This window comes from Myxine glutinosa, chromosome 7 (genome assembly GCF_964187855.1).
Source record: "Myxine glutinosa chromosome 7, kmMyxGlut1.1, whole genome shotgun sequence".
Lineage (NCBI taxonomy): Eukaryota > Metazoa > Chordata > Myxini > Myxiniformes > Myxinidae > Myxine > Myxine glutinosa.
In genome coordinates, this window is record NC_136267.1 from 122,124,411 (window position 1) to 122,149,348 (window position 24,938).

The 24,938-nt window shown below is 43.3% G+C and overlaps 1 protein-coding gene across 2 annotated transcripts in view; it reads left to right on the forward strand.

Moving 5' to 3' along the window:
• The first annotated feature begins 355 nt into the window (after positions 1–355).
• DHCR7 (7-dehydrocholesterol reductase) overlaps positions 356–24,938 on the forward strand; it is a 47,353-nt gene continuing 22,770 nt past the window's right edge. Inside the window, exons 1-5 of one of the 2 annotated variants that reach the window (XM_068122836.2) lie at positions 448–521; positions 21,571–21,684; positions 21,882–21,990; positions 22,508–22,730; positions 24,553–24,643. In XM_068122836.2, the coding sequence (XP_067978937.2) occupies positions 21,893–21,990; positions 22,508–22,730; positions 24,553–24,643 (412 nt within the window). In that variant the 5' untranslated portion in view covers positions 448–521; positions 21,571–21,684; positions 21,882–21,892. Of the gene's footprint in view, positions 522–21,570; positions 21,685–21,881; positions 21,991–22,507; positions 22,731–24,552; positions 24,644–24,938 lie in introns of both variants that reach the window. The other variant, XM_068122835.2, reaches the window with a different exon arrangement.

Below are 24,938 nucleotides of genomic sequence, written 5' to 3' on the forward strand. Positions count from 1 at the left end.
GAAAGAGGTTGTGAAGTCTGGTCCGAGGTATAAAATGTTGAGAACTATCTGTACTGCCACTGGCTTATTATGACCGGGTTGTTTCTTCTTCTTTTCCCCAGACTCTAAGGATCGTGAATAAAGTAAAGAAACCCTTTTCCTGTGAATAATAATATGGGTTGTGCTAATGACGACCACAGCAAGTCTTAAACTCGAACCTCCAAGACCCAAGTCTAATCTTCATATTAAACTTGGCCACACTGTCCACGTTCAATCGTTCATCCCGTCGGGCACAACGGTCCACTCTGGGATGACGTGCCTCAGCCAATCAGCAAGAGGAAAGGCTCATTGACCACGCCCTTATTTTGCAAGGACCAATCGCGCGAGTGGCGTTTTGATGTCACCGCGTTTCGCAGTCGGACACGTGAGGAAATCGTGTACAAAAGTAGCGTTTGTCTTTTATCTATTACATTAGTTGGTTTCGCGATTTTACGTCATTTGTACCCTGTTCTGGTCTCTGCTAGTGCTACAACAATAAAACTGTAAGTGTTGTCATTGCATTTACTCCATGTAAAAACAAACAAACCTGAACCATACTCTTCACAGAGCGTCGGTGCTGCCGAAGCAGTTTCTTTGCACTTTGTTGCACTGGGTGGTTTGCCGTTGCCTTCTCAGCGTTCTTTGTCAGTCTCAGTGGTACCTTTGTAAATGCTGAGCACCAGGCAAGGAAGCAGCACGTACCATGTATGAAATATTCGGTATGACTCGACCGGGATTCGAACCTCGGACCTCCCACATTATGAACCGTTTTATTATTTATAAAATCGGCCGGAAATAGCCATCGTGATACTGATAGTGATTGTCACGCACGCAGCGTATAATGAACGCATCGTGGGGAAGGGTACAGTTACGTACCGACGGTCGTGGGAGGCACGTCTCGTGGGGATGAGCTATATCGCTTAATTAACACCTCCACCTTATTCAATCCATAAGGGTATTTAATAAAATTACCATAATAACTACGATTACAATAATAAAACCGAAATGTTTATATATTACATCTGCAATGATGTGTTTTGTGTCCTGGCTGTCACTGTCGCCTCTCAGTAGCGCTTAGCAACTGCCACTACCTGCAGATGTAGCTCCTCCCACTACCTGCAGCTGTGGATCATTTTACGATCTTCAGGTATAAGCTCCTCCCACTACTCATTGGTAACTTCTTCCACGAGTTGTGTTTGTTGACTTCTCCCACTATCTGTAGCTGTCAGGGCTTTATAGGGGTATATGTTAAGCCGGCTGTCCCGTATACTGGCATTCGCACTTTAAATATACCGCAATGCCTTGGGCCGTTGTGAGGTGGTACTCTGATCAAATCCCAAGTACCGACCCTGGCTGAGGGTGGAGTACAGGAATATTTAGGGTGTTTTCTAAAATATGGAAACGTTCATGACCCAGTCATGGACAGCCTTGATGCAAGGGGTACAAGAGGGCTACCTTTTTCTGTAAGAGGGGTACCTTTTGTGTAATAGGGGTACAAGAGGGCTACCTTTTTCTGTAAGAGGGCTACCTTTTTCTGTAAGAGGGCTGCCTTTTTCTGTAAGAGGTTACCTTTTTCTGTAAGAGGAGTACCTTTTGTGTAAGAGGGGTACAAGAGGTCTAGCTTTTTCTGTAAGAGAGGTACAAAAGGGGTACCTTTTTCTGTAAGAGCGGTACCTTTTTCTGTAAGAGGAGTACCTTTTGTGTAAGAGGGGTATGAGAGGGCTACCTTTTTCTGTAAGAGGGGTACCTCTTTCTGTAAGAGGAGTACCTTTTGTGTAAGAGGGGTACAAGAGGGCTACCTTTTTCTGTAAGAGGGGTACAAGAGGGCTACCTTTTTCTGTAAGAGAGCTACCTTTTTCTGTAAGAGGAGTACCTTTTGTGTAAGAGGGGTACAAGAGGGCTACCTTTTTCTGTAAGAGAGCTACCTTTTTCTGTAAGAGGAGTACCTTTTGTGTAAGAGGGGTACAAGAGGGCTACCTTTTTCTGTAAGAGGGGTACCTTTTTCTGTAAGAGGAGTACCTTTTGTGTAAGAGGGGTACAAGAGGGCTACCTTTTTCTGTAAGAGAGGTACAAAAGGGGTACCTTTTTCTGTAAGAGGAGTACCTTTTGTGTAAGAGGGGAACAGGAGGGGTAAATTGTTCTGCAACACTTGCTATTAACTCAACTCGGTGCCATAATGGTTAATGCCCGCTCTGCGTCTGGGAGGTCGGTGGTTCGAAACCCGAACCAGTCATAACAAAGACTGTAAAATGGTGCGTGATGCTTCATTGATTGACGCCCAGCATTTACAAAGTACAGAGCATTGACAAACAACCATATGTTGGCAATCATAGCACAGACTTTGACTGGCCCATTTGCCTCCACCTGCGATGATGTTTTTTGGAAGAGAACATTTCTTTATTTATCGATTGTCGTTTCCCGTTAAACAATCTCCCTTTCCACTTCACCTCGCTTCCCACGGTGCTTATAGCATACTTCGATCAATGTTCTGGTGATTGCTATACTTGCATTGCTATACTTGTCCGCGATGCAGAGTGACACGAGCCTTTAAAACACTGTTTCTTCCATTCTAACTGAGTTATAACTTTTTTTATAGTTATAACTGTGGTTATATGTGGTTATAACATGGTATAACTCCCAACCTCCCAGTCTGTGGAAATACTAGTCCTTGCAGTTTGACATATGATGAGTGGTTTTGTGGTGCAGCACCACACAAACCCATGTAACTATCTGAAATCACACCCACCTCTTCCACTAGGGAGTAGTCCATTACCTGTTCAAAGGTGAGTAATTTATCTTGAAATGTATCAGGCTGTTTACTTTGTTTTTCTTTACTTTTCTTGATCAAATCGTGAGTCACTCCAAAAGGCAGCGGTTTGTAATGATAGATCATTGAGCTGTAAAAATCAAGGAGGGTGAGTCTTTGGTGGTTAAAAGGGTCTTTCAGGGTCTTTGGGGTCTTAAGGGTCTTCAAGGGCTTAAAGGGTCTTATTTGGGGTCTTAAATAGTCTTAAGGGTGTTCGGGGTCTTCAAGGGTCTTGTGGGTCTTTGGTATATAACCAGTTTGTGCTTAAATATAACTTTTAAAGTGTTTGTGGTTTATGGAATGAGATACTTGCAGTAGTCCAATAAATTCCAACGTATTGTTACGTTTGTGGGGGTAAACAAAGAAATGTGAAGAATCAGCTCTTCGTTTGCAAAGAAGTCCACAAATAGCCTGAAAAATGACGCAGTTTTTTTTTAAAGCCAACTTATACGGATCCGGAGGAGACCGACGTCTACAGCAATCTACAGCAAGAACATGCCAAGTCAAGCCTTCCTGCCAACGCATTGATTCTCATTCACTTATATACCAAATACGATTTATCAGAAAAATCTCCGAGAGAACGAAGCGACTGGGAGAGTCCCTCCCACCGTTATCATTCGGGGGAGTCAGCCTTTCCTTTATCATTTGGACCAATTGTTTTTCTGGGCTCCGAGAAAACAGAACTGTAACTCACAAAGAGAAGAGTGTATGCTTAGCCAAACAAACCCATATATTTTATGGGTTTGTGTACAGGAGTAATCCAAAGCATGTTTATACAGAGTCATGCGTTGCTGAGATTAAAACAAAATATATATAGTTAACGATAGGTTCATGTCATTCTACTTGCATTACGCAAAAACAAGCGCATGTGGGCGTGGTTTTATGACCAGCCTTGAAAAAAGCACACGTATACCATTGTCCGGCATGACCTCATTTTAAACACAAACTGAAGCAAAAACCTCATTGTAACTCAGGCGTCACTGTCATTAAACAAAACAGTTAATGTTTTTGGCAATTTATCAAAGGATTTATGTCTACGATTCAAGCAGCCTACCTAAGGTTCGAATACATTTTATTAACTCATGAAATAACATTATAGAACAGCATTTTATAACATAGCTTACGTGGTAATACGTCAGTCAACCGGCATTTATAATTGAGCATTAAGCAGTAACAAATCTGAGACCTGACATTCCTTCCTCTTGTCTCGTCGAGACAAAGTATCTCAAGAGACAACGTGCCACATCGGGCTTTAGTGAAAAATAATTGCGTAATGCGGGTATTAAAAAATAATTGTGTAATGCGGGTATCTCCCAAGGGCATATCGTGCGCCCAAAGCGCCTCGCCCGTGCATTTGGCGAACGTGTCGTGTGGTGCGTGCTCGGAGCCTGAGGGCTCAGAACATGAAAGTCCATTAACGTTTCGGATCCACAACGAAGACGTCTGGTCCAGATGAGGTTCTGCTCCGCCAGAGGGTGCATCACTTCCCCTGCGGAACTGGCTCCCCCCACCCTTTGCAGACGCAGTCCTTGCAGATCTTCGAAGTTAATCAACGGTCATGCCCATGAGGTCCCTCACGTGTTGCTGTTCTGGGGAATACAAAATGTCGTCAGTATCTTGTGTCTCAATTTCCTGGTCAGGGTACAGAGCGTAAAAATCCGAATCCGAATCACTTGAAGCAAAGAGATCCGCAACATGTGGATCAAAGAGATCCGAAACATTTGGATCAAAGAGATCCGAAACATTTGAAGAAAAGAGAGGGACTTCCTTTATGTCAAAGTCTCCCATGGGCGCCTGGTCGGCTTGCGGGTCTAGGATATCCACGTCGGGTCCCTCGACCGCCAGACCCAGTGTCGCAATCAGATCCATAGTTGGGTCGGAAGGGGGCGTGCAGCTGTCCGCTTGTAATACATAAGCAGCGTTAGCCAGTACACGCAAGGGGTTTATAGCACAAGTATCACAGTCATCACATACACCGTTACAGGCAGCAGCCAGTTCCCACATGGGATCCACACAAGTATCACAGTCGTCACAAAATTCAATGCAATTTTCTGGAGCGCCGGTCACGTCTGCCTTGTTGAAGGACCCGTTCAGGTCGACGGCCTCTGTGGTCAGAACCATAGTCGTTGTCGGCGGCTTTTTCACTTTCCATCCTGTAAAATACTTTCTCATACAGAGGAGGACTAGAGATTTCATTAGTGCCCCCCAAATTACTATCCCGATTATCACAGCCAGTGCGGTCAATAACCACTTCACTATGGTGCCCGTCCATCCCTGGAACCAGTCAGTGAGCCAGCTAAATGTATAAGAATTTTCGCGCGCGATCCGATCGATCGTCAGGGCGTGGCTAGTTTCCCTTAGTCTCACTATTGCGGCTGACACTCCTTCAGATGGATCGGGTATGTAAGTGCAACATTTTCCCTCTATAATTCCGCATACCCCTCCTTTCTCTGCCAGGAGCATGTCCAAAGCCACCCGATTCTGCATCACCATTGTACGCATGTGAATTACCGTGTCCAATAGTATGTCATGAGCCGTAGCGGTGTCGTTTGCCACCTTTTCTAGGGTCAAAGCCAATTTGTCTATTCGGAAACTATCCATGACTGTGCCCGCTCCTGGGAAGAAGAAACCAAACACCTTTTCCCATAGACTCCCGTGTAGTTTAGTGGTTCCATCTTCATTCATGACTGACCTCTTATTACGCCTGTCCAAGGACTTTGGGTCTAGCTCATCCAGTATCTCAACGTCAGGAAGGACTGAACCCAGATAACATGTGCCCCCCCAATTATTTGGTAAATAGGGGTAAGCCTTGTCGCCGCATATAAACATTGTCCCATGGGGTGGGACCAGGTGGGTGGATAAGCACTGGAGTCCCTTTACCACCCCATTAATCCTACTAACCCCCCTAGAGAATGTTATAGCCGTTATGTTGTGGTTGCGTTTATCTTGCAGTACTATTCGTAATGTAATCCCCGAGCTCCCTTGTCCCAGCTTTCCGGGGAGAGTGTAGGCGCATTCTGATTCTCCCATACGCAAGTGGCCGGAACCCTGGAGGCAGACCCTCCCTTTCTGTGGTTTGACCCAGACGGGGGCAGGCCTCTCGGCCACATGGGCAATCATTGACGGGCGATAATTAAATTGTCGATTGCAACTCTTGCCGTTGTCAACCCCTTCTCTTTCCAGCGTGGTGACTAAACATGGGGAATCGATAGGTTGTGAGCAGAGGTCATTGAGGGACAGAGGTAGCACTATCATGTGTATTCCTGTGGTGCCTGCTTGGGGAAAGCGCATGCACGACCAGCAGTGTGTCCTATTTTGAATTGTTGCCACCTCCCTGGCCACTTTCCAATATGTGTTTTCACCCTTCTTTGGGGCCTTATTCTGGGGTTGTGGCGTGAGTATGTATTCGATGCATGGTATGTAGTTCTTTTCGCCACCGGCCGCGCCAGGGGTCCAGACGCTGCACCGGACCTGCATAGTCATGCCTTTCTCTAGGCGCGTGCGTGTTTGTAGCTTAAAATCAGGGGTTCCCCATTTGTATCCTGGTTGGGCCAAGGTCTTAATGCTAGCTTGCCCGTCTTCCCGGAACTCTCGTTGCTTTTGTAGTACCATGCCAACGCGTCCAGGCCCTGCCGACAGTGCTAGCCAATTTATGTTCACCCAATTTGTGTGCAGGGCTTTCTGTTCGAAACATGGTAGTGATACTCTTTGTCCCCATGTTACGGTGAGGTGTCGGGTTTCGTTTTCGCATCTATTGGAATCGGAGTTTCCCCTAGCTGCTGTCGCTATCAATAGTATTGTACCTATGATTAGGCCCATCCTTACTGTGGTTGCTGTGGTGTAGTGTCTGGTGTTTGTATGGCCAACTTACAGTGCGTGGCGTGGATCCACGAAGTCTTGCCCTCGCAAAAGACTGCCGTTGGTGTAGTCAGCAACACCTGGACTGGTCCCTTCCACCTTGGTTCCAAGGCGTTCTTGCAGGTGAAGTGCTCCACGAACACCTGGTCTTTTTTCCTCTGGTGGAACACCTGGTCCACAAGTCTCCTGGGAGCGCCTGGTCTACAGGTCTCCAATTCATAGATTCAATTCATTCAATTCATAGTTTCATAGAACACCTTTTCTCCAATTTCCTAATCCACTTTTTTTTTTTTTTTTTCAAGTGGATCCAATTTTATCCAATATTCAATTTTTAAATTCAATCCCTCTCTCAGCATCCCATTACCTGTTTCCAACATCAATAAAAATAAAATTATAAAATTAATAAAAAATCAATCATCTCAACTCTCAAATCGAATCAAAAAATAAAAATAAACGAAAATTACTTCAGCGAGAGTTTCAACTAGAATTACCACAAACCAACCACCTTTAACCTCCATTAACACAAACACAAACCACCATTAACCTCGATTAATACAAACAAACCACCATTAACCTCCATGAACCTCCCCCTATTATTTATTTATTTTCACGAATAAACAAATAATAGAAATAACCTGGTCTACTTCCAATTTCAATTCTGGTCAGTTCTGGTGTCTGGTCACACACAATGTTTTCCTCACCCACTGTGATTCGCTCACAATAGATTCCCACTGTTATGTCTGAAATTAAGCTACCCTACTGGGTATTCGTGAAGGGGGTCCATCTTTCCCAACCCCTTCCTTCACTCCAGCCACTTCACGTTGTCCACCATACTCACTGAATTGTCATCAATTCTGAAATTCGTCTCATGAAAACACATCCCAGAGTCTAGTGTAACAGCCAGACAAACACATAGACACGCTGAAGACCCCAGGGTACCCATCAAACTAGCTTGTCCCCAGATCAACAACACAGTGAAACATGTAATTTTACTAAAATAATCACTTACTCATAACTAGCTGGATAACTAGCATAACTAGCTCAACACCTGGAACTCATAACTAATACTCATACCACTAATTACTCATAATAACTCATAATTACTTCTGTAATTACTCATGCCAATACTTACTCAAAATAATGTAATATCCCAATCTTCACCCCTTATGCAAATCGAAGCACCCCGGACAACCCACAACCAATATCAACCACTGTAGCCGCCTTCCCCTCCAGGCAGCCACACACAGCCACATACATCTCCATCCACGTCACACAAGACAACAGCCAACGAGTGTGTCCACCACACAGAAACCTTTGGCAATGCAACAACCGAACTCCCAGACAACCAACAACAAAACCCAATCCATCTCCATGGCTCATCAAGCAGTTCCAACTTAATCCAGCTTCACATACCGATTTCCCCAAAAACTCGTGAAACTTCACCCCCATTTTGGAAAAACCCTGGACTAAACCCTGACACCCTAAATACCTTCAGACCCATCTCCAATCTACCCTTTCTGTCAAAAGTTTTGGAACGTGCTGTGGCCACTCAACTCAAACATCACCACTCTGCCAATAACCTGTATGAAACATCCCAATCCGGATTCTGCTCCAGCCACAGTACTGAAACTGCTCTCCTCAAAATCACCAGCGACCTTCTCTCTCCTCTGACGCCGGCAACCTCAACATTTTCATCCTCCTCACCTCGACGCCTCCTTTGACATCATCAATCACACCATCCTCCTCACCCTGTTTAGACCAGCTTGTGCCTATTAAACCCAAATCAGTTCACTCCCAAGCCCACAAGGACCACCTACTACTCTCAAATTATCCACTCTGGCTCCGGAATCCCAAAAGCACTCTTCTCTACAATAAACAAACTAAATAAACAAACTTTACAACGTGAACAAACTCCTCAGCTCCCTGGATACCACCACCTTGCTCCACACACCTGTTGGTGCACACCTGTGCACTCACACCTGGTGCCACCTGCACCCTCCTTCCTTCCTGGACCATTCATCCAAAGCAAAATTGACAGCATCTACAACAGCTTAATCACCACAATTCACTCCCCCTTAAGGTGTCCCCCAAGGTTCAGTTCTTGGCCCCCTCCTCTTCGTCCTGTACCTATCCCCCCTTGGTCACTTAATCCGTCATGCACCATAGCCAATGCACCATGGTCTCCAATTCCACTGCTTCACCGATGACATCCAGCTTTTTCATCTCCACCAAATCGTGCTCCACCACCACCCACTCTATCCTGACAAACTGCCTAACTGAAATAAAATTCTAGCTTCAGATCAGGCCATCCCGGCCATCGCACCAATCTTCATTCCCCCCAACATCGATGGTTTCCCAGTATCCACATCCGGAATCTTGGCATCATCATTGACCAAAACCCTCTCCTTTGAAAAATACACTAAACAGATCATAAAGACCTTAAACCTTAATCATAAAAACTGAAAAATGCTTCGCCATGGAATAGTCCACCACTCATATAAATAATCATAAGAGTTCTGCGAAACATCTCCATCTTTAAAACTTAGCCAACCATTTTTAAACCACATGTTTTCCCCCCAAAAACAAGTCACATTCTTTGTATATTGCCAACATTGTTCATCGTTTAAGTATCATCCAGAACTAAATTTTTATAAACCATCAACTTGTAGATGCATTTATTTATATCCCATTAACCCAAGAACTCTCAATTGCTTGGTTATATTTTAGTAATGTCATATATCCATATTTCTTTCCAAAATGTTCCTGATATACACATTAATCCCATCTGTCTTTGTTTCCAGATGAACTCAAATCAGGAAATCAACACAAATCCTTATTACCTCCAATCAATTCAAAATTAAATCAAACAATTCAAAACCAGATCGGATCAGCGATCAGAAATCACTTTTCCAATCAACACATTCCAAGCAACAATTCATTCAAAGACCAAGCTTAAAAACACAACTCTCATCTTACTGTGACAAATAAGCAACCAACCTACTTCACACTAAACAAATAACCTTTCATCACCCCTTTCTTCTCCACCGCCTCTTACACTTAAACAGATCATAATTACTCACTCATACACTGTTGCCCATCACCCAGTTGCCCCAGACCCAAACACAGGTTTGAAATCCCAGTAGGTTGTTCTTCAATCCCAACCATCATGTGATCCCAACATCTCTCCATTTATTTCGTTCCTCATGGGGTTGGTGTTTTATGGCCTTTACCTCTTACCCAATCACACTGCACATTATTCCCCGTCCTTGATGGATAATTTTACATCCAGATGGGCACAGCATCCCATTTTTGGCGACCCAGCCCTAAAACAAGCCCCTGGACTCCTTGCAGGCTGGACCAAAACCCCCGGACGAAGTTGCATCCCCAAACCCGTCCATATAAACTCCATTGTTGTCCTGTTCATCTCTCTGTGTTACATTTACATTTTGTGACTCACAGCTCCTGCCTCCATGGAACAATGACGCCTGAGCACTCAATTAGCCCTCCCAGTACCAAAGACTTACAATCAGACCGACAGACAGACAAATAACAGAGGCATGTCGCCAGCCCCAGCACAGGACATCCCCTTTCCGGGCAGGTACAATATAATCCACAGCATCGAAATGCCAATTTCTATCCGGGGCCTCGCAAAGCCAAAATCCATGCCTGCGTGCTCCATCATGCAACCCGATCTGTACTCGGTGCGCCCGGCGCCCCCTATAATCAGTGAGTTATAATAACCACAATATCTCTGGCACCCAACTCGTGATACCACAATTTAATCCACGTTACTTGCATCTCTTCATCCTCACAAATGTCCTCCATTTAACGTGACTCAAATCCATCTCAAATCCCCACCGCTCGGCCCGGTTAAATTAAATTCCAAGCGTACTGTATTCTCTGTCCACTAATTATGTACATGATTTTGGTTTTACCCACAATATAATGTCCCGATATTCTCCCCAGATTTAGGTTCTATATCCTGTCGTTAAAGCAACACCCTGTAGACTGACTCCGCCTGTCGTTCTTCCAAGGTTAGTGAATTACCTCTGACCTTTCCCTTGCATATCTCGAACAAAGGTCAACTAAACTTTAAAAGGTCAAACTTCGAATTGGGGTAACCAGCGCTTTATTATCCCACAAGTAATGCAAGTCCGGCGACAATGGACAAATGACCATTAATGTGGCTCTACATAGCATAATGCTAACTTCTACGAATCCAACAACCGTCACAATCCGTCCAGGGACTTCCGTACGTGCTCTACAATGCAGCACCTCTCTACCTGGTGCACACCTTTCGCACATCCTTCCTCGTTCGCACAACGCTTCATCAACACACCTCCTCGCGCCCACACCTTGGCACAAGCCACACCACATACCGGCAGTTGAAACCTCAACCGTCCTCCTTCCTCGGATCAGCGTTCTGTTGAAAACGTGACATTTCTGTTCAAATTATTGAATTTCCAAATACTCTCCCTGCAGCGCCCGTGAGGCAGCTTGTCCCACATTATCTGCCTCCAGACCCATATGCGTTTTAATAACTTAACCTTATCAGCATCGTTCGCCAGCATACCCTTTGTCCGGCGCATCGATCATCCCAAATGCTTCGATGCATCTTCCAGCCGCCACTCCGCACTGTACCTTACTGTATGAACAAGACTTCCTGTTGGAACTTGACTCCGGAAATTAATTACTCTGTCTTGAAATCGTTTATTTTAGCCATCTTAAATAAATCCATCCATCTATCCATCTTATAAATCCATCTTAAATAAAAATCCATCTTATAAGTAACGTATTCGTCCTGTGACATTGCCTGGCATATATGTCGCAGCCGGCCACTATTCCGACATGGCTCATCTGACATGAACGTCCGACATCCAGCAAAGTCGAAATGACCCACAATGCATTTGGGCACACATCCTCCTCTGAGAGTGGGCGAGTTATCGCCAGCACTCTGAGCAGATAATTAAACGAACATTGCCAGGATTCTCGGATAGACGTTTAATTTCACAACACACATGACAAAAATCCGATTTAAATTCAGAGATCGCCGATCGACCTGGCACAACCATCTCAACGCGTACCTCGCGTTGGGACATGCAGTCGGCTGTCATAACAAAGTGCTGTCATAACAAATCTACGACCTGACATGTAGTGAGCTGTCAGAACATTGAGCTGTCAGAACTCATCCCTAGCTAACAGGATCTCCGACGCTTGACCTCTCTGACCCAAAATGCACTATATGACACCAATTCCAAAGGTGAGCTGCCTCAGCGATACATCCCACACATACAATACACAATATCTGCCATTGAATGAACTCTTCAATTCAAGTAAAACACACATATTGATTCGAATTCTGCAACCATCTCCAAGAAACCGCTTCATATCAACAGTAGATCGACAAGGGCACTCCGGGTGCTTTCCTGACCCGATTTATATCAATTCGCTTCCCAAACAACTCCCAAACAGATGAAAATCCGGACTCAGTTCAGGACCTCGCCTGTTCTCTCGGATAGACGTTAAAATGGACATTCCCGGCCTGAATTTCCCCCAAGTCGAGCAGATCGCTTACAAAGTTTCACACCGAAACCCTCTGCTTTGCACATGACACACAGACAAACACATTGGCCAGACACACACGTCAATTAATATCCCAATATACATTCATTCCTCATTCATATCCTCATTCATATTACGTCTCTCATTCAAGGAAAAAGGATTTTTTGGGACGGGTTGGACGGGGGGGTGGGTTGAGGTGGAAAGGGGAGGCAGGGCGGGGGGTGTTGGGGTGTTGCCTAGAGCCCCGGGGCTGAGCTCAGGTCTTGGGGGGGGGGTTGGGGGCATGGTGGCTACCTCCCCTTTCGCGGGGTCTTGGTCCGGATTATGGACGAGCGGCATTAGCCGCTGATTTGCTTGCTTAACTACCTCCTTAATTGTTTCACCTGGCCCATTTCCTGTGAGCTTATTTATTTTCTCTTGTCCACCAGGTCCTGGCCTGCTTCTATCTGGACCTTCTAAGTTCACCACAGCCCATCTTTCCCTGGCATGCAATGGCATACCCCATCTTGTCTCTGGGCTGTTCCTTCCTGGAAAGTTCTCGGCCTGGCTCGACCTCACTTTCCCCCCTTCCCTTTTACCGAACGTTATCTTCACCGATATCCTGCGCAAATCCTTTTACTGGCCATGTTCCTATGGCTTTCTATCTAAGTTTAGCCACAGCCCTTCGTTCCCTGGCATGCAATGGCATACCCCATCTTGTCTCTGGGCTGTTCCTTCCTGGAAAAATCTTGGCCACCTGGTTTCAACCTATATGGCTGTCCGACCTCATTTTCCCCTCCTGGTGCTAACTGTAACTTTAAGCTTACTGTTAAGTCCTTACTTGTTTATCCTTACTTGTTTATCCTGGCTTTAACAAAACCACGTCATTCTGAGGCCTAAATGAGCCTTTACTTACAATTCTGTTCGAGTGCAGACAGCGCGGATGACAGGGAAGCGGACTGAACCCGTTCGAAGAAGCAAGGTACAAATTTGGAAAGATAGCCCTCTGGTATAAGACAATTGCTCACCTTAATCAAATTAGAGTGCCAGCGTCCCGGCCTCGAGCAGCCTTCCTTCCGTCGCCCGGGTTCCGCTTCCCGTCCTCCGCGTCTGTTGACACCCCACTCCTGGTACCATCTGTGAAGAATCAGCTCTTCGTTTGCAAAGAAGTCCACAAATAGCCTGAAAAATGACGCAGTTTTTTTTTAAAGCCAACTTATACGGATCCGGAGGAGACCGACGTCTACAGCAATCTACAGCAAGAACATGCCAAGTCAAGCCTTCCTGCCAACGCATTGATTCTCATTCACTTATATACCAAATACGATTTATCAGAAAAATCTCCGAGAGAACGAAGCGACTGGGAGAGTCCCTCCCACCGTTATCATTCGGGGGAGTCAGCCTTTCCTTTATCATTTGGACCAATTGTTTTTCTGGGCTCCGAGAAAACAGAACTGTAACTCACAAAGAGAAGAGTGTATGCTTAGCCAAACAAACCCATATATTTTATGGGTTTGTGTACAGGAGTAATCCAAAGCATGTTTATACAGAGTCATGCGTTGCTGAGATTAAAACAAAATATATATAGTTAACGATAGGTTCATGTCATTCTACTTGCATTACGCAAAAACAAGCGCATGTGGGCGTGGTTTTATGACCAGCCTTGAAAAAAGCACACGTATACCATTGTCCGGCATGACCTCATTTTAAACACAAACTGAAGCAAAAACCTCATTGTAACTCAGGCGTCACTGTCATTAAACAAAACAGTTAATGTTTTTGGCAATTTATCAAAGGATTTATGTCTACGATTCAAGCAGCCTACCTAAGGTTCGAATACATTTTATTAACTCATGAAATAACATTATAGAACAGCATTTTATAACATAGCTTACGTGGTAATACGTCAGTCAACCGGCATTTATAATTGAGCATTAAGCAGTAACAAATCTGAGACCTGACAGAAATACCTTAGGGAAGTTAGAAATGTGTAGATTAGAATGCTCCGTATGCCGCGAAGAAGCCATCTCGATGTACGTAAGTAGGCCGTCTATCCAGGTAAGAGCGTTTGGATGTTGCCATAAGGGGTGTGGCTTTGTGCTAATTAATTATAGGGCTTAAAGATTAATTCCCCAGTGTGTAATTTGCCTCCTGTGGTCTTCCCTTCGGTTCTATTACATTCGGCCAGCCAGTAAATTGAGGGCTCAGTAAAACAATGGTAGCGCTGTAATGGGACTCATGCGCTCACCACGCCGCCAGGTCCGACAGAAACACATTTGCCGATCGACAAGGGTACGACGTCATCCGAACATTCCCGAACAGAGATTAGGCTCCGCCCCCCCCCCCCCCCCTCAACGACTCGTAACAAGGAGGCCACGCCCCGGCCTTCGTGATTGGTGGAGGAGCGATGGGATGATTGAGTAGCACTCGGTGATTGGACAGTGTGACGTCAGCGTGGAACATTCAAGAGCTGGGAGAGGAACAAGAAGGAACAAGTAAACGAAAAAACATATTTTAGGGCTACACACTTTAATTTTTTTTTCAAGTTTTAAACCTATTTTCTTTTAATTTTTTAAAACTATATTTTCGTAATTAAATTTTGATAGATGAAAATGTACCAGAAAAGAGGACCGTGGGCCAAATCTCAGCTCTGTAGGACGTATGGAACCTAGAAAATGAACGGCTCAAAGATTTGAAACGGGACAAACAAAGTTCAGTTGAAGTTAAATAAAAGTGTGTAAAAAGATGCCGTCTCACCATCTTGGTCCCTTTGTGCTGTCGTTTGTTGGAGGCAGTCGCATTTCGCTTCTTCTTGTCCTGGCGCTCGTTGGAGACGGTCACATTTTCTCTTTGTTCTGGCTTGGTGGTGGATGGTGGCACATCTTTGGTTCGTGTGCGCTTGTGGAAAGAGACTGAACAAGAGAGGTTCGGGGCAGTCGGCATCGCGAGAAGTACCTCACGTTAGGATGTCGAGGAGCGCGACTCCGTGCCATTTTGTGCGCTTCCCACGCGGTGGTTTGGAGGCGACAAACGTCGACAAGCCCTCAGTTGAACTGCAAAGCTGAGTGCCGGCCGATTACCAAATCATTTTCTTTTCTTTTATTTCTCCCTGTGTCTGTAATTGAGTCCACGTGGAGGGTCCCTCCCTTTAGCCTATTACTATTAATTTTTACCTCAACATTTTATTGTGCTTGCATTATTTCCATTAAATAATTAGTTGTTGATTTTCAATTTCTTGTCTTGTTTCATTTCTTTGTTTGTGGGTTCGGACTAACCCAGTGTCGGCCGTCCGATCAGGTAAGACTTCGAACCTTCTCGCACGTGCGAAAAGATAATCCCGTGAAGTTCGCAATACGAGTCTGAGTTAAAGCCCGTTTCAGTCATTCGTCCTCTTTGGGTGTTAACACTGAATTGAAAATATATAGAACGCTCATACTCCGTGAAAAGTGTAGCCGCCGTGTCGCCATCTTGGTTAGCACGACTCGACCGACTCGCTTCGCGGATCTCGTTTGTTTTGAACGTGTCCCAGATTTTAAAAGCCAGACAACTGTTAAAATGCCATTTTGTGCTGCAATAAACTGCTCCAATCGGTTGCGGAAGGGTGTGGAAAGACGTTTCACAGCTGTTTCAAAGACGTTACAAACATTACATGTACACACGTTGTACACACAGACATGTACATTCTCCTGGCTGCTCACTATGCCAACCGTTTGGGCCTACTTAATAAAGTTGATTACATTTCATCACTTTAGTTTGCATTATTTTGATACGTAATAAAAGGACAGCTAAATTCATGTTTTCAATTTTGACCAAAAACAAATCATTGTGAAATAATTCGGACAGACTCTTCGCAAGTTTCATGAAAATGTCCCGAGTTCTTCACGCTCCCAAATTAACAATATTTGTTCTCGAAATTTTTTTTGTGAAAAGGAAAGGATAAAGGAAAGTGTTGTAGTAACTGTGATAGGTTTCCTATTGAAAAACGATCGCACAAAAAGTGAAAAAACGCAATCGCTTTTCGCTCTGAATTACATGCAAACGCATGACGTAAATCACCATCGCCCAGCATGGAGTGCCAACCAAGATGGCGCCCGGTAGCTACATCTCCACCTGTGTGGTGTGAATGGCATTGGTCATTCTATATATTTTCAGTTCAGTGGGTGTTAACCCTGGGGACATGACAGTATTATTATTTAAAATACTGTATGCACAAGTGTACAATGCCTTCAGAAAGAATTCACACCCCTTGACTTTTTCACATTTTGTTGTGTTGCAGCCTTAATTTAAAATGCATTATATTAAAAAAAAATTGTCACCGATTTATACAAAATACCCAATAATGACAAAGTGAAAACATGTTTTTAGAAATTTTTACAAATACATTGAAAATGAAATACAGAGATACTTAATTTATTTAAGTATTTAGCCCCCTGAGTCAATACTTTGTAGAAGCACCTTTGGCAGTGATTAAAGCTTCAGGTCTTCTTGGGTATGTCTGCATCAGCTTTGCATATTTGGATTTGGGGAGTTTCTCCCATTCTTCCTTGCAGATTTGCTCAAGCTCAATCATGTTGGATGGGGAGCGTCGGTGAACAGCAATCTTCAAGTCTTTCCACAGATTCTCAATGGGATTCAAGTCTAAGCCTTGACTGGACCACTCAAGGACTTTCATGTTCTTGTTCTGAAGCCATTTCAGTGTTGCTGTGTCTCTATGCTTGGTGTCATTGTCCTGTTGGAATGTAAATGTTTGCCGTAGTCTAAGGTCTTTTGCACTCTGAAGCAGATTCTCCTCAAGGATTTGCCTGTTTTGGCTCCATTCATTATTCCCTCTATCCTTACAAGTCTCCTAGTCCCTGCTGCTGAAAAGCATCCCCATAGCGTGATGCTGCCACCACCATGCTTCACGGTAAGGATGGTGTTAGATGTGTGATGAAATGTGCTTGGTTTCCGTCAGACGTAGCGCTTTACATTTAGGCCAAATAATTCAATTTTTGTCTCATCAGACCACAGAAGCTTTTGCCTCATTCTCTGAGTCTTTCATGTGCCTTTTTGCAAACTCCAGACATGCTGTCATGTGCCATTTTTTTTAGGAGTGGCTTCCGTCTATTCACTCCACCATAAAGACTAGATTTGTGAAGTGCTGCAGAGAATGTTGTCCTTCTGGCAGGTTCTCCCATCTTAGCCAAGGAACTCTGTAGTTCTGTTTTAGTGGTCATTGGGTTCTTGGTCACCTCTCTGACCAAGGTCCTTCTTGCTCAGTTGCTCAGTTTGGCTGCACGGACAGCTCTAGAAAGAATCTGTGTAGTTCCACATTCTTTCCATTTCCTAATGATGGAGCTCACTGTGCTCTTGGGAAAATTCAACACTCTAGAATTTGTTTTTTCACTTCCCCAGATCTATGCCTCCGCACACTCTATTTCGGGGGGTTTTATGGACAGTTCCTTGGACTGCCTGATCGAATTTGTGCTCTGACATGCACTGTCAACTGTGGGACCTCATATAGAAAGGTGTGTTTCTTTCTAAATCATGTCCAATCAATTGAATTGGCCACAGGTGCACGCCAATCAAATTGTAGAGACATCTCAAGGATGATCAACGGAAATTGGATGCACATGAGCTCAATTTGGAGCGTCATAGAAAAGGGGTTGAATAATTTATTGACTCCAGACATTTCAGCTTTTCACTTTGAATTAATTTGTAAACATTTCTTTTTAAAAATTCCACTTTGACATCATTATGGGATATTATGTGTAATCAGTGACAAAAAAAAATCTCAATTTCATCTATTTAAAATTCAGACTGTAACACAACAAAATGTGAAAAAGTCAAGGTGTGTGAATACTTTCTGAAGGCACTGTATTTTAGTAAGAATGGCTGGCAGGATTACTTTGAGGCGTGCTCATTCGCCTCTGAGCTGTCTGTCGAGCCTGGGTTCGATTCTTGGCCTAGCTATAAGCTGTCATTCTGTTTCCCGCAGGCAGGGTGAGGCATCAATATTTGTTCCATCCCGTTAAATTGGGCATCCCATGTCCCAGCATTAGTTGGTGGACATTAAAATCCCAGTGTCTCTTTGTGATGAGTAGGCGAGCTCTCGCTGCCCCATCTCAGCCAATGATGCTACTCTCAGCCATGCTGCTTATGAAAGGAGAAGAAGAAGAATGCCATTTCTGTCGAGCCAGTTTGTGAAAGACTTGGGCCAAAAACATTCACTGGCCAACCCCACAAGAATATTCAATAATTGGGGCCATTAAAACAAGTATTAGTAGGACCGTAGTTGTAGTAGTAATATATTATTAGTGAAGATAAATATTTCTCTACTAATACGCAGATTTTCAAAATGACGAACCTGAATTTCTTTCTTTTCTTTTTTTCTTTTTTTAAATCTGAATTTCTTGAATGAATTTCTGAATGCTAAATGAGACCAAAGCACATGTGCTGTGTGTGTTTACAGTGATTCGGTTATGCTCATTGAGCACTTTTAACCTGCCATTGCTTGCGCAAAATCTGTATTTAAAACCGTCTTTAAAAAAAAAAAATTTCAGCATGTAGACAATAGAATTGTAATCTGAAAATGGTTAATCATAATTGTTCTGTTCCTGAATGCAAATCAGACTTGCAAGAATATGGAATATATGAGACATATCAGTGGATGAGAGGAGTCGAGTTCGTACCATTTCCTGTTAATACAATTAGCTTGTCGCGGGCGCGGTTATAACACATGCACACACACACATCGCCACTTCTCCTTTCACCAATATATGCAAATATCTACAGTCGTGGCCAAAAATATTGGCACCCTTGCACTTTTTTCAAATAACTCACAATTTTCTCTAAAAGTAAGTTGAAATTGACAAAAGTATTTGGTCTCCACAATTCTTTATTTCACTGTTAATATTACAGAACCTTTGTTTTTGATTCAGGATTTATTAATATATCCTTTTGAATCAGAAAATAAAGGTGAGAGAAATGGCATTGACAAAATTATTGACACTCTGGACTTAATATTTGGGAGCACAGCCTTTGGACAAAATAACTGCAGTCAAGCGCTTCCTATAGCCACGAAAGAGCTTCCTACACGTCTGTACTGGCAGTTTGGTCCACTGTTCTTATGCAAACTGCTCCAGTTCTCCAAGATTTGAAGGGTGCCTTCTACCAATTGCTGTTTTCAGATCTTCCCACAGGTGTTCAATGGTATTTAGATCTGGACTCATTTCTGGCCTCTTCAGAACAGTCCAGCGTTTTGTCTTGAACCATTCCTGGGTGCTTTTTGAAGTGTGCAATGGGTCATTGCCCCGCTGCAAGACCCATGACCTTCGACGCAGACCCAGCTTTCTGACACTGGGTTGAACATTGCATTCCAAAATACCTTGGTAATCTCCTGATTTCATGATACCATGCACACATTCAAGGTACCCGGTGCCAGAGGCAGCACAGCAACCCCAAAACATCACTGAACCTCCACCATGTTTGACTGTAGGGAAGGTGTTCTTTTCTTTGAAGGCTTCATTTTGTTTTCTGTAAACATAGAGATGATGTGCTTCAACAAAAAGCTCTAATTTTGTCTCATCTGTCTACAGGACATTCTCCCAGAAGGAATTTGGCTTGTTCAGGTGTGTTTTGGCAAACTCCAGTCGGGCTTTCTTATGTCTCTCTCTCAGCAGTGGGGTCCTCCTGGGTCTCCTACCATAGAACCCCCTTTCATTGAATTGGTGACGGATGGTGCGAGTTGAAATTGTCATACCTTGTGTCTGAAGGTAAGCTTTAATCTGTTTGGCAGTTGATTGAGGTGCTTTCTCCACCATTCTAAAAATCCTTAGCTGCAATCTTCGATCAAGTTTTCTCTTGCAGCGACGTCCAGGGAGGTTGGCTACAGTGCCATGGGCCTTAAACTTCCTGATAACATTGCGTACGATGGACACAGGAACATCAAGGTGTCTGTTGATGGATTTGTAGCCTTGAGATTGTCCATGCTTGGCTACAATCTATTGTCTGACCTCCTCAGACAATTCTCTGGTTTTCTTTCTTTTCTGCATGCTCATTGCAGTACACACAGTGACACAAAACAGCAGAATGACTCCTTTTCTCTTTTCAAACTGGTTGAATGAGTGATTTTTATATTGCCGGCACCTGCAACTCACCATTGGTGAGTTCAATTCCAAAATAAAGGAGAATCACCTGCTTGAAACCTAATTATTTCGAACAACTTCTAAGAGGTGTCAATAATATTGTCCGGGCCATTTTAGGATTTCTGTGTGGTATAAGCTAAGATTTAGTAATTTTTTCAGCTTATTTTGTGTTGTTCCACTGCACACCAAAGAAATACATTTGTGGATACCAAAAGATTTTTGAATTTCAACAATTTTCTGGAAGAAATGGTTCATTATTTGAAAAAAGTGCAAGGGTGCCAATATTTTTGGCCACGACTGTAGTATATAATAGCTCTTGAGGCCGCGGAACAAAACAAAAAATATACATTTATAACGGTAATCACAGCCCATACAAGTCCCACTCCACTCTCCCCTTCCTCCCAAACATGATTAATAGTAAATATTATCATTTTAAACTTGCTGTGCATTGACAAACGCCAGGTATGACCTTCCGATCGGTGTTAACCTTCCGAAGCACAAAGGTTTAGTTGAAACATGCCAATCAATGAACCTTCGGCCTTTCACGGTCACATAATCGTGAGGTGTTTTCGCAATACAGGCTGCAACATATCAACTTTTTGGACTATTTGATCAGGAAATTATCCAACTGCTTTTTTTGCTGAGGCACACATACCTTCGGCTTCTTTGAAAGGTTTCTTTGTCGTTTCATTCTATAATCCTCACCGAGAGGCATGAAATTATGTTCAGGCCTCCCAGATTTACGTTGTTACCTGGAGTTTCTGTGCATTTGCACCGAGCAATCTGGGGCGGATTAAGTAATTTTGATAGTCGTGTATTCGTTGTAAGTGTATTAATTGTCTGTATTTTGAAAAAGACAAAACTTCTCATTTAGAGAACATTATGTTCACCCCCTGAACATTATCGGATGTTCGAGGAGTGTTCACAATGTGGTTTCGGCCCTCTTTTTCTGCTGTTCTTTTTGTTGCGTTGCGCACTGATCCGCTCTGTGTTCAAGCTCTCACACAAGCCTTGACTGAATACAAAAAGGTGTTGATTTTGAACTGTGATCATGACAAGGCCTGTGGTGATGGTAAGTGAAGTCATCAGATAGTGATGAAATCCACCATATAATGGTTAATTGTGAATAGCATCGAGGTACGCACCTTGCTTCTAAGGTGTCGAACCTGGGTTTGACTCTCGACCCAGCTCGAAACTGTAATCCTGGTGTTTCACATGCAGAGCGAAAAATGAGTGGGTGCTACGTTCCACGGAGGGATATTAAACTGGGCGTCTCGTCTGCCATCATTAGTTGGTGTACGTTAAAGATCGCACGGTGTCCTTTGTGAAGAGTAGGTGAGCTACCACCGCCACCCTGGCCAAATTCAAAATTCCTACACACACAGTTGAGTACCCTGCGTCGGATTGGCGACCTCTCCGGGTCTGTAACCCTGGCCAAGAAACTGCTTCGACAGAACCAACAAACTGTATAGCAAATGGTATCTGATCATGATGAAGAGATTGTTTTTGACCAAAGCCTTTTCATTTCCCAGCTTGTGTGACCATGGCAAAATATGAGCTTCGGAAAAGGACAGAAGAGGTGAAGGAAGGCATAAGGCCCTGTGGTGTGGAGCAGGTCGTGGGGCAATGGGGACGAGCTTGGTAGGTATTTTATCACATCAATCACCTTCTTACTACATACATCCTCCACAGAAATCTGTGCACCTCTATCCTTCAACACATTAAACCTTCTCCACTGCTTCATCCCTGTCCTATTTGCCAAGTTTTTAACACCTCACCCCTATTCCATTCGGAAAACTTTGGCCACCTGCACCTCTCATTTAAATACTCTGTATATTCCTCTGTGCTGCCCAATATCATTCAAGACAGTGCAGTCCTATCTACCAGAACACTATTTAGCAACCACGACCAAAATCTGTACGTTCTTTTGATGCACATGGAACCATTTCTTCTTTGAAGAGTAGTTTTATGTACCTAAAGTGTATTAATTTTTGGGTTATAGGTGTTCAACATGTACATGAAGAAGAAGAAGAAAAAAAAGAATGAATCTTGTTTCCCCACCCCACCTTTGTCATTGAGTGATCGAAAATCAGTTCGTTGTTAAGGCGAAAGACGCATGCTTGTTCATACTTTGGGAATCCTGTTTGTGTGCCCCTAGGCAGGTGGACTGGTTCTCGCTCATCGCCATACTGCTTCTGCTTGCCTTTGCGCCCTTTATGGTCTTCTACTTTGTTATGGTATGTGACCAGTACAGCTGCGAGCTCTCCGGACCAGTTTGGGACGTGTATTCAAACAGTAACACTCTGCACAACATCTGGAAGCGTGCTCCCTCATTCAGTTGGAATGCTGCCAAGATTTATGCTCTGTGGTTTGCCTCCCAGGTATGTGTTTAGACAGAGATTACTTCAGGAAAATTCATTCATATGATTGAAAGCTATTGTAATTTAAGTTATACTCAAGATAATATCAATAGCCCTTTCAGTCACACTGGAAAAGCATACTAAAATGTCGTGCTTATAGCCAGTATGACTTATGCTAATAACCTATATAATCATGCTGAGTAGTCTTCATAATGAGTCGTGATAAGTGGCATGACCCACTCAAAACAGCTCCGATAACTCCTGTTAAGCAGCCTGTACAACTTGCGCCAAAGAGCCGATACAACTCACACTAAATTGTTGATATATCAGGCTGTCCATCAATGCTCAACACGCAGCTTGACGGAGCGTAGACAGTTTTGTACAGAAGAATTGGAAAATATTGCCCAATCAAGGTGTGCAAAGTTGGTAGAGACCTATCCTCACAGACTCACAGCTGTAATTATTGCCGTCAAAGGTGCTTCCACCAAGTATTAACTCACGGGGATGGGGGGGGGGGGGGGGGGGGAGGGGAGTGGACACTTATCCAACCAAGATATTCTAATTTTGTATTTTTAATGAATTATGTGAAATTTGTAGAATTTGTTTTTCACTTGGAAGTTGTGGGTTATGATATGTAAATAAAGGTGGAAAAAGCCTGTTTTAATGCAATTAAATTCCAGGCTATAAGGCAACGAAAGGTGAAAAAAATAGAAAGGGTGTCGGCTTTCTATAGACACTGTGTATCTGTATATACTGTGTATATATAAATAAATAAATAAATAAATATATAGATATATATAGATAGATACATATATGTATTTATTTATTTATATATATATATATATATATATATTCATACACATACATACACTCACATCCGGGGTCTGCCCAGCAGGCACGTAAGACATCGGCCATTATAAAGCTCGCAGTGTTGGTGTGAGAAATCTCTAAGGATATCCCGGAGACTCAATAGCTCAGTGGGCTGTCACCGCGTAAGTGATGAGGTTCCTGGGTTCGAGTCCCGGGTTGAGTCAGAATTCTTTCACACTAACCCCACGCAGGAATTTAATTCCCGTTTCTTAAAAAAAAAAAAAATACTTGTGTAATTAAATACTAATAGCAAGTATAATTAATGCATGCTCATGGATATTCACACACTGAGCTTTACATTGGTAATGAATTCAAATGCAGCTTGTATTAACTGCTTCATGAACACAAGGACAAAAATGCATAGATGCAGCATGTCACAAGTCAGCCAGGAAAGTGCCACAAATTAAATGTCTGCAATTTTCCGGCCGTACCTCTCAACATGAGTCAGAGTCGGATGAATGTAAGGCCTTGTCTTTGAGCACACAGGATTGTGTGGAGATGTCAGGATTGTCAAGATATTTTGGCGTGGTCATTATCATCACAACATGACTGTATAGGCTGGTGTTGGCTTAACGGTTAAGGTGGCTAACCTAAGATCTTAGGGTCCATAGTTTGAGCCACTGTCATGCCGTTAAATAACACAATTTAATCCATTTGAACTGTAACACAACAAAATGTGAAAAAGTCAAGGGGTGTGAATACTTTCTGAAGGCACTGTGTCTGTCCCTTTGCACTTCTACTTTGTTCTGATTTCAAACTCTTTGCATATGACTTGCAGATGGTTGACCAACCTCCCTGGTCAGGACTTCTGATCCTGACCTATAAATGTTGTAACATCCTCTAGTTCTGGTAATAATGATCCTCTTGAAAGAAGATGACATCAAATACCATAAAAAGGATTTGTTTTCAAAAATGATTTAATTGAAACCTTTTTTCACCTCATATCTGTGTTCCCCTCCACTCCCCCATATAGGTGTTTGCATATGTTACTCTGCCTGATATATGTCATAAGTTTATCCCTGGGTATGTTGGTGGCATCCAGGAAGGAGCTCGAACCCCATCAGGTAACCACCTGTTGTTTGTTTATTTCTCCATTTATTTTATGCTTATAGTGGAACTGCTACATATGTTGCACATGTATGCAAGACAACAACATCAGATATTAGTAACTTTACATGAATTTTAAGGACACGAGTCGAAAATGGACAAATAAACAGTTCAATGCCATACAGCTTAAGCTACCTTTTCTGTTTTCCTTTACTAAATGTATTGTAACATTGTAGAGTCTCTCCAGGGTGCGTAAATTACAGTATACAGTGCATTCAGAAAGTATTCAGACCCCTTCACTTTTTTCACATT